Below are 16499 nucleotides of genomic sequence, written 5' to 3' on the forward strand. Positions count from 1 at the left end.
CTTTGAGCTTCCTTCACCAGTAATTATTAACTGATGGCTTTACCATGCAGCATTATTGAACATCGTGATGATTACGATGAAGGTCACGTATGAATGGTGGCAGAATGAGTGGCAATTGCCAGCATTTTTAGCAAACAGAGGTGACACTGACAAGATCGACAGCATCACCAAAGATGAGGTGCAACAACAGCTCACTCATCTGCAGGCAAGGAAAGCAGGAGTGTGCGATCGAATGGACAATACACCGCTGAGGCAACTGGAATCAGAGGCAGTGTGAATTCCGACAGCCGTTTTAACAGCATTCTTCAAACCAGCCACTACTTTTGCAGCCGGCCGGAGTGGCCGTGCGGTTCTGGGCGCTGTAGTCTGGAACCGAGCGACCGCTACGGTCGCAGGTTCGAATCCTGCCTCGGGCATGGATGTGTGTGATGTCCTTAGGTTAGTTAGGTTTAATTAGTTCTAAGTTCTAGGCGACTGATGACCTCAGAAGTTAAGTCGCATAGTGCTCAGAGCCATTTGAACTACTTTTGCATATGAAAATATGCCGAAGTGGTAGCCATTCCAAAAGCAGGAAAGGACACCAGGCTGGCGCAGAATGACCGATCTTTTAGCCTGCTGCGCTCCCTCTGCGAGACCTTCGAGAGGTTCGGTGCCAAGTGACTGAGACGTCAGGTCAGGAATGAAGCCCTGCTCTATAATGAACAGCTTGGCTTTCCTGGGGGCCATTCCATACAGCTGGTGGTGTAGGTAACTGGGACAATGGAGTGTTTTGTGTAGCTAGGCACAATGCTCCTTGGCTTCTCTAGAGCCTTCAACAATGTGTGGTACAAACCTCCTACACAAGCTGCTTGTAAATGGGGTATTTTTCTCGCTCATCTGCCTGTTACAATCCTACCTTAGTGCATGCCAACACAGGCACTTCAGCAGCATGTAGCATAAGAGTGAGAGTACCAAGAGTGTCTGTGCCTGGGCTCCTTCTGTACTCCCTCCCCACTGCTGATATACCAAAGAAACTCAAAGGCACGGAAGCTGACAGCTGGTCTACAGCCAGTGTATGTTATGGATGCCTCACACCTTCATCTCGCACTGACAAGTACCTCGGCATCGATCTGGACTGGAGCCTGCCTGGAACGCCCACATATGGGAGGTGAAGGGTAATGCACTTGGGGGAATGCACTTAATGTACACCTTGCTGAGCCCCATAACGACACTGCCCTCAGACCGCCGCCTCATGCCCTACCTAGCTCTCATCAGTCTGGTGCTTGAATATTCTGCTCAAGTGCCGGGAAATGCTGCCGTACGTCAATGAAGATGCTGAAACGATGCGGAATAAAGCCCTATGGCTGTTGCTGCTCCTTCCCAGAGATTTCCTGCCGAGAGAACTACAACAGACTTCCTGAATTCCAATACTCGAAGATATATCCCACCAGTCTGCAAGAAGATTCTATGAGGCAGCACGGGAATCTGACAGCAGCATTAGACTGTTTGCCAATGATGCTGTAGTCTACAGGAAAGTAGTATCACACTAAAGTTGTGAACAAATCAATGAGGATTTGCAGAAAAGAAATGTGTGGTGTAATGGCTGGCACTTATCTCTCAATATTAGTAAGTATAACCTACTGTGTATAACAAGGCGAAAATCCCCATTAATGTAAAAGTACAAAATAAATGCGCAGTCTTTGGAAGCGGTAACATCCGTCAAATACCTGGGTGTGACTATTCGAAATGATCTCAAATGGAACGATCAGATTACACAAGTAATGGGTAAGGCGAACTTTAGGTTGTGGTCTATTGTTAGAATCCTGAAGCGATGCAGTCCTTCAACAAAGGAAATTACTTACAATAGTCTAGAGTAAGCAATTTCCTTTGTTGAAGGACTGCATCGTTTCAGGATTCTAACAATAGACCACAACCTAGAGTTCGCCTTACCCATTACTTGTGTAATCTGATCGTTCCATTTGAGATCATTTCGAATAGTCACACCCAGGTATTTGACGGATGTTACCGCTTCCAAAGACTGCGCATTTATTTTGTACTTTTACATTAATGGGGATTTTCGCCTTGTTATACACAGTAGGTTATACTTACTAATATTGAGAGATAAGTGCCAGCCATTACACCACACATTTCTTTTCTGCAAATCCTCATTGATTTGTTCAGTCTTAGAGTATTGTTCGTCTGTGTGGGACCCTTACCAGTTGGGTCTGATTCAAGAGACTGAGAAGATCCAAAGAAGAGCGGCAAGATTCGTGACTGTTACAGTTAGCCATTGCGAAAGCGTTACAAATCTCATAGAAAGTTTGAAGTGGGAGACACTTGCAGACAGACGACGCGCTAAACAGAAGGGGCTGCTCCCTAAATTCCGAAATACGATCTTTGTCATGTATGTAGAGCATATATTATTACCACCAACTCTCAAATCGCGCAATGATCACCATTCAAAGATAAGGGGAATTAGAGTTCTTACTAAGGCTTTCAGACAGTCGTTTTTCCCTCGCGCGATCCGCGCTTGGAACAGCGTGATGGGGAGGGGGGGGGGGATGACTGGCGCGAATTGTGTCCCCCGCCACACACCGCTTGGTGGCTAGCGGAGTATATATGTAGATACACTGGTGACAGAACATGGTCAGTCCCGTTGTATGACTAGTCACGCTATGAGGCGAAGAAAGAAGACAAAACAATATGACAATGTGAGGAAGAAATCATTAATGAGAGGTAACACAACTGAACCCATGGCAGAAAGAGGAACAGCAACAACTGCTTATCAGTAGCAAAACAGCCTGAAGCCTCGTGGAAACAGCAAGTGAGTGACTGACAAAATTGGACCCTCACCGGCCAGGCAGGCAAAATTGTTAGACGTAATGGAGAAGATCCAAAAAAGAGCAGGGCGTACTTATCTCTGAGAGTCGCCCAATATACTGTTTCTTCCCATTTATGTTACACGAAAAGACCATGAAAATAAAATGAGGGATTCGAAGTCACACAGGGACCACTAGTCACAAGCGCGAGTGTGAAGGGAATCAAAGCATTTGAGATGTGCTATACAAGAATGTTGAAAATTAAGTGGGCTGATAAGAACAGAAATGACGGTGTGCATGGTAGAATCAGTGAGTAAAGAAAAATGTGTTCTATACTGACTAGAAGGAGGGGCAGCATGATAGAATATATGTTTAGGCATAAGGCTTACCTTTCATGATTCTAGAAGGGTCATTGGTAGGCAAAAACTGTAGGAAAAGACCAAGATTGAAATAATCCAACAAATAATTGAGGATGTTGGTTTCAGGTAACTCTGAGATGGAGTTGATATGGGACAGGAATTCGTGGTGTACTGCAACAAACTAATCAGAATGCCATTGACCCTTAAAAAAAACGTTTTCCTCTAGCTGCTATACACAATGGTAGGCAAAACTTAAGGGCGAAAGTAACTTCCTTATGATGTGTCATTGCCAAGTAACATGTTGTTGTGGTCTTCAATCCTGAGACTGGTTTGATGCAGTTTTCCATGCTACTCTATCCTGTGCAAGCTTCTTCATCTCCCAGTACCTACTGCAACCTACATCCTTCTGAATCTGTTTAGTGTATTCATCTCTTGGTCTCCCTCTACGATTTTTACCCTCCACGCTACCCTCCAATACTAAATTGGTGATCCCTTGATGCCTCAGAACATGTCCTACCAACCGATCTCTTCTTCTAGTTAGGTTGTGCCACAAACTTTTCTTCTCCCCAATCCTATTCAATACCTCCTCATTAGTTATATGATCTACCCATCTAATCTTCAGCATTCTTCTGTTGCACCACATTTCGAAAGCTTCTATTCTCTTCTTGTCCAAACTAGTTAGCGTCCATGTTTCACTTCCATACATGGCTACGCTCCATACAAATACACTCCTGGAAATTGAAATAAGAACACCGTGAATTCATTGTCCCAGGAAGGGGAAACTTTATTGACATATTCCTGGGGTCAGATACATCACATGATCACACTGACAGAACCACAGGCACATAGACACAGGCAACAGAGCATGCACAATGTCGGCACTAGTACAGTGTATATCCACCTTTCGCAGCAATGCAGGCTGCTATTCTCCCATGGAGACGATCGTAGAGATGCTGGATGTAGTCCTGTGGAACGGCTTGCCATGCCATTTCCACCTGGCGCCTCAGTTGGACCAGCGTTCGTGCTGGACGTGCAGACCGCGTGAGACGACGCTTCATCCAGTCCCAAACATGCTCAATGGGGGACAGATCCGGAGATCTTGCTGGCCAGGGTAGTTGACTTACACCTTCTAGAGCACGTTGGGTGGCACGGGATACATGCGGACGTGCATTGTCCTGTTGGAACAGCAAGTTCCCTTGCCGGTCTAGGAATGGTAGAACGATGGGTTCGATGACGGTTTGGATGTACCGTGCACTATTCAGTGTCCCCTCGACGATCACCAGTGGTGTACGGCCAGTGTAGGAGATCGCTCCCCACACCATGATGCCGGGTGTTGGCCCTGTGTGCCTCGGTCGTATGCAGTCCTGATTGTGGCGCTCACCTGCACGGCACCAAACACACATATGACCATCATTGGCACCAAGGCAGAAGCGACTCTCATCGCTGAAGACGACACGTCTCCATTCGTCCCTCCATTCACGCCTGTCGCGACACCACTGGAGGCGGGCTGCACGATGTTGGGGCGTGAGCGGAAGACGGCCTAACGGTGTGCGGGACCGTAGCCCAGCTTCATGGAGACGGTTGCGAATGGTCCTCGCCGATACCCCAGGAGCAACAGTGTCCCTAATTTGCTGGGAAGTGGCGGTGCGGTCCCCTACGGCACTGCGTAGGATCCAACGGTCTTGGCGTGCATCCGTGCGTCGCTGCGGTCCGGTCCCAGGTCGACGGGCACGTGCACCTTCCGCCGACCACTGGCGACGACATTGATGTACTGTGGAGACCTCACGCCCCACGTGTTGAGCAATTCGGCGGTACGTCCACCCGGCCTCCTGCATGCCCACTATACGCCCTCGCTCAAAGTCCGTCAACTGCACATACGGTTCACGTCCACGCTGTCGCGGCATGCTACCAGTGTTAAAGACTGCGATGGAGCTGTGTATGCCACGGCAAACTGGCTGACACTGACGGCGGCGGTGCACAAATGCTGCGCAGCTAGCGCCATTCGACGGCCAACACCACGGTTCCTGGTGTGTCCGCTGTGCCGTGTGTGTGATCATTGCTTGTACAGCCCTCTCGCAGTGTCCGGAGCAAGTATGGTGGGTCTGACACACCGGTGTCAATGTGTTCTTTTTTCCATTTCCAGGAGTGTACTTTCAGAAACGACTTCCTGACACTTAAATCAATACTCGATGTTAACCAATTTCTCTTCTTCCGAAACGCTTTCCTTGTCATTGCCAGTCTACGTTTGATATCCTCTCTACTTCGACCATCATCAGTTATTTTGCTCCCCAAATAGCAAAACTCCTTTACTACTTTAAGAGTCTCATTTCCTAATCTAATACCCTCAACATCACCCGACTTAATTCGACTACATTCCATTATCCTCGTTTTGCTTTTGTTTATGTTCATCTTATACCCTCCTTTCATGACACTGTCCATTCCGTTCAACTGCTCTTCCAAGTCCTTTGCTGTCTCTGACAGGATTACAATGTCATCGGCGAACCTCAAAGTTTTTATTTCTTTTCCATGGATTTTAATACCTACTCCGAATTTTTCTTTTGTTTCCTTTACTGCTTGCTCAATATACAGATTGAATAACATCAGGGAGAGGCTACAACCCTGTCTCACTCCCTTCCCAACCACTGCTTCCCTTTCGTGCCCCTCGACTCTTATAACTGCCATCTGGTTTCTGTACAAATTGTAAATAGCCTTTCGTTCCCTGTATTTTACCCTTGCCACCTTCAGAATTTGAAAGAGAATATTCCAGTCAACATTGTCTAAAGCTTTCTCTAAGTCTACAAATGCTAGAATCGTTGGCTTGCCTTTCCTTAATCTAGCTTCTAAAAGCATAATTCGATGAAACTCGGACCATTCATAGAAAGAAACAAATACAGTACGCAATGAGAGGAACGGAAATGAAACTTTTATTCAAAGACAATAATTTCACTGAAATCACCACGGTTTGTGATGGGCCCTTGAACGTTACAAAAGGCGGGACATGGATCTCAATAGGGTGGTTCTCAATAGGGTCACTCCGGACGGCAGTGCATGCTCTGCAATGTACTGCCTTGCGTGGCAAAGAGTTGGTAAGGATTCTTAAGGTAGGGCGTCCCATTCCTCCATCAGGAAGTTGACAACTGCTGCGTGGTTGTTGGTGCATGTGTAAATGCTGCAGTACTTTTTCTCAACGCATCCCACACATGTTCGATGGGATTTAAGTAGGGAGAATTGGCGGAGGAATGGGACGCCTTACCACAACAACTCCTTGCCAACCTAGTAGCCACTCTAGCCAGCATGGCAGCACGTTGCAGAGCATATACTGCCGTCTGTGGTGACCACACCCCATATTAAGAGCCATGTCCCAGCTTTTCTAATGTCCGAAGAACCACCACAAATTATGCTGATTTCAGTGCTATTATTGTCTTTGAATAAAGGTGTTTATGTTCGTCTCGTAGCTTTCTGATACCTTCTGTACTACATTGTAGCAGTTCTTTCTATATGGTCTACGTTTCATCGAACTGTGTTACTTGGCAGTGATACAGCGTCCTTAGAATTTGTCCAAAACATTGTATAACGAGAAGTATCTGGACACTTGTCATGTGTCAGGCCCGATCTTGTTTACAGTTTCAACTCAAAACGAAATTCAAGACATCTAATACTTCTTTAGAAGTAAAATATTTTAATCCCTCCCTGGCATTGTTTCCAAGCTCTTCTCATTTTATTACAACATATGAAACATCAGAGTAGAAAATAAATACCGTAAACATCCGGTGTGTGGCAATGGCCATAAATGTCATAAAGGCCTGTGTATAGCCGACTTCCGTTTGAAGCAAAAACTACCAAAGTTATTTTATGAATTACCTCGTAACGAGACACCCCCAGTTTTTCTACTACTGCCGACACAGAACCATTTAAATTTTTACGTGACCGGAGTCAACCGTATTAAACCGTCATGTACAGATTAACAAGAACTGTCGAGAACCATAGTTACAATGAAAATCAGTCACTTTCAGATCAATGCGCAATGTATTGGTTTTATCCTCAGTGAGGTCTGATAGGTTGACACTGGTAATGTGAAAATATAAAGGTTATTTTGGCAGCTTCGTTTTCGCGCCTTATTCGATTTACGCCGCAAAGGGAGACGTCTATTACAATTGGTCAATTCCACGTCAGCCATCATGAATTTCTTGAAGTACCAACATTGCTCCTACGTAACACAGTAATTACTAGCAAACCTAAAAAAATATGCATGTAGTTACTCAGCGCTGACTGTCCATGTAACAATCAAACAGTACTTCATGATATTAAATAAAATAGTGTGAAGTATTTCCCTCTCATCACATCGACTACAATGTTATTATCCATGTGATGATGTGCTATGGGCAGCACAGGACGTACGTATGCTGCAGTTTTATGGCCAGTCAGGACATTACAATTATTCTTATAATGATACAGCTGGACACGTAGTAATTCCTTTTCACGCCAGTCATCTTTCCTAGTTATGTATTTATTTTCCTTATTGAGTAGCGGTATCTAATGAATGAGGGCATCGCTGTGATCACTATTGCACTTCCAAAGCCATCCGCTGAACACTCAATAAACGTTTTACACTTATTTAACAGAAAATAGTATTGTATTTACTACAGAAGCGTTGGTCCCTTTACGTCTGTAGTTTAAGCTAATTACTAAAGAAGTGGTGAATATGGTATTAAATATTGATCCTTTATGAAACCAACCTAGTGCCGTGTGTTTGCATTTTTCAACAGGTTTTGACGCCGCAACTAAATGGAATGACATAAATTTTGCGTTTAATCGGAGGACTTGCCATGTAAGGAAGTCTGTCAATTAATGTCACTTGAAAGCAACGTTTGAAGTCAGTTGTTACGTTATTTCTTTGTTGATCTATAAAAAATGTGATTGGCTGAGTGGCGTTTACTTGACGTACGGTTGAAACAGTTGTTATAGCAATACCCGCTTTGACACTTAGCTGAGCGTAACCCATTTGCGATCTGGTGTAACATTGATTACACTTGTGAATGGTACCTTTTACGGGCATCGTAGAAAGCGTAACGCCTACAAGAATTTAGAGTGACAGGGCGACTTGCAAACAGAGTGAGTGTGAAATCTGTGGGTAAAACTATTAGTTATATGCAGTTGAAATACGTGTTATTCGTTAGTAGTATTTACCCATTGTAAACATTTATGCACAAAAAAGAAAAAAAACAGCTTTATATGTAATGAAAAGGATTAGATATAGTCGTGGTAAATAATTTCGCGTCCTGAAATTTGAACCTCCTCACAAACAATGCCAAACCAGATATTTATTATATGTTTTTAATTAACATCTTCCCTGCATCCCGAGATTCTGTACGGCTGTAAGTAGTCGTGTTATGAATGTGGAAGCTTCGTTGTCTTAACATTTCTTGCATTTCCAATATTTTTCGTGGCACACATCCTGTTAAAAACCCGTAAAGGCAAAGCATTTTTTTATTTCAGTGTTTTCGATCATTCCGTTTATTCAGTAAATATATGAAATCGTAGTTGCTACGTATGTATAAAACCTTGCAAATATAATAATATACAACCAATACCACCGTCGCATTAATTTCACACTTTTATCATATCCAGTACTTTTAATACTTCTTGTGTTGTGCACCACTGAGATCTCCACCTCCCTCATCCTAATAAATAATGTTTCTCTATAGCCTTTCAGTTTATTGATTCAATGTGCACCATATGTTGCTTGCACGTGATTTCCCTCACCATTTATGACTGTATATTGATAAACATCAATGTAATCAAGTAAATAATAAGCTACTAATACAAGGTAAACAGCAGCTATATAATAAAACTGAGAAGGCAGCAGCTATTTTCAGAGCAGTAGCTTTCTTACTAGTTGTTAGATTACATTTAAATGATATAAACATGAGTAATATTAATCAGTGTTATGATAGTTTCTATGCTGTTTTGGCCCTATGTGAAATTGTATTTTTACTTTTTTCACATCCCTGAGGACTATTCTTGATGGGATCTAAAGAACATAATGAATGAATGATAGGTAATTCTCAGTTTTGTAAATGGTGTACAGGACTGAAATGTTGATTGTCTGTTTAAGAAACGAATCCCAGTAAGTACTTAAGAATCAAGTTTGAATGTAGGTGTAATTTTTTGATAATCACTCAATGTTTTGTGTATTTTGTCCAGGTTATATATTTTGTCTTTCCCGTAATTAGAGCCATAATCAGAGTAGCACATTTGCATGATGTGCCCCATGTTAGCCATATTGTTGTGACTTTATAATATTTTTTGCCACCACACACACTTGCAAGTGATCTTACCTGGACTGCTATCTGTGTAAACAGCAATTGTGTTTTTCCCATATAAGAAAGCAAATACAAATGTGTCGTTGCCTTGGTAACTATGGTGTCATTGTTTTATGATGTTTACATCTTTTCAGAATAAAGCATTTATTATTTATTCACCCACACAAATTGATTTACAGTGTTTTGCATTATGTCTGTCAGCAATATAGTAAAGGTTTTGTCCAGTATCACTTGTACAATTAGAGCTGTAGCCTATAATAAAACTGGACCAATAAAAAAAAAATCAACAGAATACAAAGCTCCATTGTGAACTCTAGGTGGGGTACACAGTCTATTTGGAAACTGTTTTTACTGCTAATATTGTGGATGTGAATTGCTGAGTTTGTCCTAAATTAATCACAAATACGATTAGGGAGTTAATGTTTTGGTACATATGTATGTCCAAAGTTCATGAAGAGGCTGCTCCAAGCTGTTTGATTACCAATTTTTTAATATTCATATTGCTCACTTCTGTAGAATAAATGCTTTTTCGGTCTTAGCTGTATTGCACCAGGTGATTAAACATAGGACTGTACTGAGAGAAAGTATGCCAACAATCCTGTCCATAGATTGACATAAATGAAAGAATTTTCTAAGTGTAAAACAGGTAGAATTGAGCTACTTGACTAACTTATCCACATGCTGGTGCTCTCCAAGTTTTTATCCACCTGAATGCCTCAGAACTTATGACATAGAGCTTCATCCTGTGTGTGCCCATTTATCTATATATCTGGTACCTTTTAGTCATTTTTATTTGTTCAGAACTGCGTAATACGAGTTTTTGTAAAATTTGGGATCATTCTACTTCAAGTCAACCAAGCTGTATCATTCCCCATCTCAGAGTTTGAGGAAACTTATTTGTTCACCATACATAGATAAATAACTATTTGAGCGAAAATTTGGCATTTTCTCTCTCTCTCTCTCTGAGATTTCATTATGTAGTTTTTTGAAATTTGGAAGCTTTGACGTTTTTAACTCTGCAATGGTGCATAATGCCACTTGATAACATCTTGAAAGAAATTACATTTTTTTTGTTAATCACTTGATGTGTGTAAAATTTGGTTATTGTATAATGTAAATTATAAGTATTGTATACAAAATTTACCTAATACCCTTCAGAAACTCACCGAAATACTCACATTTTGGTGTTCCATTTCTTAAAAACACAGTTCATCACTATGCTGAAGGTAAAGGGATAATCTCCAAAATATTTTTTTCTGAAATCATTGTCAAATAATAGGCTATCTAATGGAAAAAAAGGAGTTAGTTTTTTTTTTTTTTTTTTTTTTTTTTTTTTTTTTTTTTTTTTTTTTTTTTTTTTTTTTGCTTGGTGGTATTATTTTTCATGCTGTAGTGGTAATATTATTTCAATTTTCATTTTATCATCTGACAAATTTTGCTAGTATTCAGATATTTGGAAAATATTTTAATTATTGTTTTTTATGATTCCTCTATTAATATTCTTCTTAACAAAAAGCACTTTGTTAAAAATGAGGGAAGAAATGGCAACAGACATGGTTCACAACTGATCAAATAGGCAGTGTTATGAGTCTCGGACTATGTGTTTATGGCAAAACTAAGATTTTAAGCCATTATACTTGGAAAACAAAGTGGTGTAGTTAACAGTATTTACAAAAAATTATTTTGAAGCAATAATAAAACTTCTGATTTGTTCAATTTCTTGCCCAATTTGTGAAAAGTTAAAGTAATTTAAAACGGCAACATTTTTCTGAATTGAGCACATATACTCAGCTGAAAATTGATACTCTTCCAGTTAATGTTTTAGGAGGTTTGACAGTAGCATCTTCATAAGAACTGGTGCCAGAAGGAATGACAACAATGATTCTGAAGGATGCATAAATTGAACTGTACACCATATTCAGTTGCATCTATTTCACTGATGATCCCAAAGAACCACAGACTGTAATATTTACAAGCTATGTTTGCACATCATTGCCAATGCTACTTGCTTCCAACTTTTCTTATCCTAAGTCTAATGGCATAGGAGCAGACGATATCTTGAAAATGATGAAAATATGAAATTTCTTTTTATTGGCAATTATTATGGTTCGAAGTATTCATTGTGTGAATATAAAAGTATTGTGAACCAGATCCTTATTTAGAGGTCTCAAATGTCGGTTTAAATGACAACTTCCACAGCGAGACACACCTGATTGTTGGTCTGTGACTTCTCTTCTTTGAATTCATAAGCCTAGGGACATTTTCTCCCGTTCATTTAGCCTTTTAGCTACTATCTACACTGATTGTTGTCTTCCATTCAGTTTTTTCCTATAGTAATAATGTAACATGCGTTTTTTTTTGTGTCTGGTAAAAGAAATCCCAGATCGACCTCCAGAATTGTCAATAAAAGTTTTGGAGAACTTGAAAGAAAGGAGCAGTGAATATAGTGAAAACAACAGTAGGTTTGTGTATGGCACACATACTATTGGAAAGGAGTAATGGCAGGGAAAATCTTATCTGCTGTTATGAACTTAAGAACCTCTCCTACAATAATTCAGAAATATAATTATTTTCTGCATACTGCTTACAAATCAATGGCAGAGTAATCTATGACAGATGCAATGAAGGAAGTTGTGAGTTTAAATGATAAGTGCACAGTATTAATGTATTACAGACTCTGTAAGTACAATAAAACCTTAAACCCAAATTCCCCAAGCTTTTGTTTTTCCTAACCTAATGAACCTTTTGTGTGAAGCCATTTATCCCAGAGCAATGAGATTCTAACAATCGACTGTCTTTGTACACGTGCATCAAACAGCATCTTTTTAGTTTTCTAGCTGTATTTTAAAGAAACCTATGGTTGTTTTTGTTTTAAAAATTTGCCCACTAAATGAGTCACTATTAAAATATTTTCATGATTGTGATTTTAATATACAAGTTTCTTTAAAAAAATGTCAGATTGTCAGCAAATATTGTAAATGTATGTTAAAAAAAATTTCTGTGTTGTATAAATACTTTCTCAACCATATTTCAGTTAGCTCTCTTGGCAACACCATTTTGCTATGGACTATATCACAGTGTAATCTGGTGGATGATACCTTCAGAGACAGATTCCTTTCTGTTGTCACACCACAATATCTTGATACTTCTGCCTATCTGCTTTTGGACTATGTTTTGTAGTTTTTAGATGTGGGAGTGCCTTGGAATTTTTCATAAAAAATAGACAAACTTGTACCATGAAAGATTATCAATAAATGTGAGAAAATAATAATTCCCACCAATAGACAATGTCTCCTTTGGTCAGTACAAATCAGAATGTACTAAGTTCAAGGTGTTTTTAGAATACCTTTTGCTGGTTTTGAATGGAAAACATGATTATTTTCCCATGACGTACAACTCATAGTGAATTGTGACCACAATATCCTCATTCAGTTACTTTGAAACCTTTACCAACTTCAGCTTTCTTTTGTGATTTGTATTTCCTAACCTGCAGTGTCATAGGAATCCACAACTCTTTGTGCAGTAACATGTTTTCTTTTCAAATTTATTCATGCAATAGACATCGTTCTTAGGTGAGTTTTTGGCCCTTTACTTACAATTTTACTAACTGAGAGAAAATTCATGATGGGGTTTGAGATGTGAATGATGTCAGATACTTATACTGTTTTATCACTAGTATAAGAAGTCAGATTAAAATGTCCAGAAATCTCTGATATTAAGCCATCACCTCCTACATTGAGCACTAAGCTGTTATATGAATGTGGTGTCTGTTCATTTGAATATGTTTGAACTAAGCTATTACATGACTTGGCACTATGAAGCTTCCCTCCATTGTTTGAGGTGTGCATCAAAGCACAAGAATCTAAATATCACATCTCCATTTCAGTAGACTGTTCAGAATTTGCTGCAGGGAAGGCTTTCTTGTATTCTGACTGTATTATAGTTACATTACCAATCATTATGATTTAGGGAGCTGTCTCCTTTATTCCCCTTACTAGAACAATATTTAGGAATGTGACTCGGTCTGTTGCGCAAGTAGCATTTAATGACGTGTGCTGTATGATCATGTTTATTTGGATTTAAGGTTGATTTTTCATTTCCATTTGCATCTTCATGTTTGACATCATTTAACAGTTTTAATAGAATAGAACCTCTGGTGACAAGTACCAATGTTTTCAAGTTCTGTAGTCACAGGTTGATAACGGCCAGGCAATCCAGTTAGGAGCAAAGTTCCCATTCCACTCTTCACTCATTGCAAATTTAATTTCATTTAACTTAAACTTGGTTGTTATGATTCAGTCACAGTGGTCATCTACTGACTTGTATTTACCTAATTTGGTTGTGATTAATTTTCTAAGTAAGCCTACCCTGCGTGTGAGCTGATAATCTCTCTTCCAAGTATTGACCAGTTTTGTTGGATCTGGAGGAGAGTTTTCTGCAACGACCCACAGTTTGTCATGGACTAAATAAGCCTCCAGGTTAATTCCCATGTCGAATAATTTTCAAATTCCAGTCAACTTTCCAACTATTTGAAATCCAGAAGAGGCTGTAACTCTCACTTTTAAGTCTGAATGAAGTACACATCCATTTGAATGTGCGAATGATGAGTTGGTTAAAATAAAAAACAATCAGCACACACATAACTTGTGAACCAACTCCGGATTTCCCCACATAACTTCGTATTTTAACATTTATATTACTTTGCTTTTATACCTGGACCCATTCCCCTTTTGTTAAATCTTTATAGTGTAGTAAATATGAAGGCTTCATAATAGGTTAACATATTATTAAATGAAAAGGCAGTACATGCACTAAATGACTACACATGTATGAATGCACAACCACCTCAGATAACAATAAAACAAGAAATAAATGAAAAACTGCTAATATTAATTTACATATTCCATCAATGATGAGCCTAGAGAATATACCAGTAACTGGAGACTCTGTTAAAACTAAATTGTGGCAGAAAGTGAAAGATTACAAGTACTGCCATTCTATGAATACTGTCTCAGCTCTGCAAGCGAACAAGAAAGACAACAGAAACTTTGTGCACAGTTTTTCCAAGGAACTGAGATGCTTATAATTGTAGTAAGTATGGTCACATTTCTAGAACTCAGTGAAACCAAAGAAGGTGGCTAGTCACTGAAGGGAAATTATAATTACTAAGTATTCTTCACTGTGGCAAATAAAGCCATAAATAATGATTGATATGTTGACACTGGTGTATCAGCACACTTGTCTAAACTCCTGTGTGAAATGAATTGAGGTAGATCAGTGTTACTTTACAGGTGGTGGCGGTAAAAGATACCCATTGAAGGAATTGGTCTCACACATATTGGTGTACTGGCTGGCAGAAAAAAGAAAAATTACACAGTGAAGTACCAATTAACTTTTTTTTTTTTTTTTTTAATAAGATAGTTTAAAAGCGACCTTCCATCACCTTTGATAAATGAGGCCTTCACATTTATGACATGGAAAAGTAGTAATGCTTGTTAAAGGCTTCTATGCATAGGATGAACCAGATAATTATTTAGTTAAAACCAAGTCTGGATCACTATTACATGACACGGACTTGTTGCGCAGAATGTTAGGACTTTGACAGAACGGAAGCTTTACAGAAAAGTATGACCAATTGAATTAAATATGTGGTAATTACAGATTCTCCATGTGCTATGTACATAGAAGGTAAACAGATAAGGTAACACTTCCAATATTCTGAGTTGAGAGCAAAACATATCTTTCTGTTAATACACCCTGACATATGCGGACTGGTGGAGACAAGATCTATTGGAGATACTATTTTGTGTCAGCACCTCATATGAACGTGCAATCCATAAACAAAGCCATGTTCATCGTGAGCAGAACGCAGAAGGAATACCAGTAACAATGACAAGAAGATCTACATTCACAGCCAGGCTGGTTTCCAAATAACAGCTAGGTGAGATTCAAAGGAGCTCTCGTGGCGTATTGTTTGAGACTGAGCCACGATGGTTTGCTTAGCCTGTCACTGTGAGTGGCTGAGCCCATTTGACACAGTTTCCGTACCTCTTTTTTGTGTGCTTCACTTGTAAGCTATAATGCAGCAGATTTCCTATTGATATCATCTGCTGGCATGGATATTAAATCCTTCTCCCCTCAAATCAACACAAAGGACCAAAAATATCCCATCAATGCTTTGCCATTGGTGGCAAAGGGGTGGAGGGGGGTGGCAGAACTCTGCCAGCAGATCTAGCATCATTGGCTCATGATCGACCCCACCAGGAGGCCCAGGAAAGGACTGTGGGGACAAGGGCAGAGACGTAGGAGGTGCACCTGTGGCAATAGACTGCTCTGGTGCCACTGGGCTGAGGCATAGGGACTTTGACAGAAAGGAAGCTTTACACAAAAGTATGACCAATCGAATTACGAGGTGCATTCAAGTTCTAAGGTCTCCGACTTGTTTTCTAATTAACTACTCACCCGAAATCGATGAAACTGGCGTTACTTCTCGACGTAATCGCCCTGCAGACGTACACATTTTTCACAACGCTGACGCCATGATTCCATGGCAGCGGCGAAGGCTTCTTTAGGAGTCTGTTTTGGCCACTGGAAAATCGCTGAGGCAATAGCAGCACGGCTGGTGAATGTGCAGCCACGGAGAGTGTCTTTCATTGTTGGAAAAAGCCAAAAGTCACTAGGGGCCAGGTCAGGTGAGTAGGGACCATGAGGAATCACTTCAAAGTTGTTATCACGAAGAAACTGTTGCGTAACGTTAGCTCGATGTGCGGGTGCGTTGTCTTGGTGAAACAGCACACGCCCAGCCCTTCCCGGACGTTTTTGTTGCAGTGCAGGAAGGAATTTGTTCTTCAAAACATTTTCGTAGGATGCACCTGTTACCATAGTGCCCTTTGGAATGCAATGGGTAAGGATTATGCCCTCGCTGTCCCAGAACGTGGACACCATCATTTTTTCAGCACTGGCGGTTACCCGAAATTTTTTTGGTGGCGGTGAATCTGTGTGCTTCCATTGAGCTGACT

At 40.3% G+C, this 16499-nt stretch overlaps 1 protein-coding gene across 2 annotated transcripts in view; it reads left to right on the top strand.

Moving 5' to 3' along the window:
* The first annotated feature begins 7428 nt into the window (after positions 1 to 7428).
* LOC126191515 (F-box/WD repeat-containing protein 9-like) overlaps positions 7429 to 16499 on the top strand; it is a 116447-nt gene continuing 107376 nt past the window's right edge. Inside the window, exon 1 of one of the 2 annotated variants that reach the window (XM_049932412.1) lies at positions 7429 to 7551. In XM_049932412.1, the coding sequence (XP_049788369.1) occupies positions 7536 to 7551 (16 nt within the window). In that variant the 5' untranslated portion in view covers positions 7429 to 7535. Of the gene's footprint in view, positions 7552 to 7993; positions 8270 to 16499 lie in introns of those variants that run through there. The other variant, XM_049932413.1, reaches the window with a different exon arrangement.

Source organism: Schistocerca cancellata, chromosome 6 (genome assembly GCF_023864275.1).
Source record: "Schistocerca cancellata isolate TAMUIC-IGC-003103 chromosome 6, iqSchCanc2.1, whole genome shotgun sequence".
Classification (NCBI taxonomy): domain Eukaryota; kingdom Metazoa; phylum Arthropoda; class Insecta; order Orthoptera; family Acrididae; genus Schistocerca; species Schistocerca cancellata.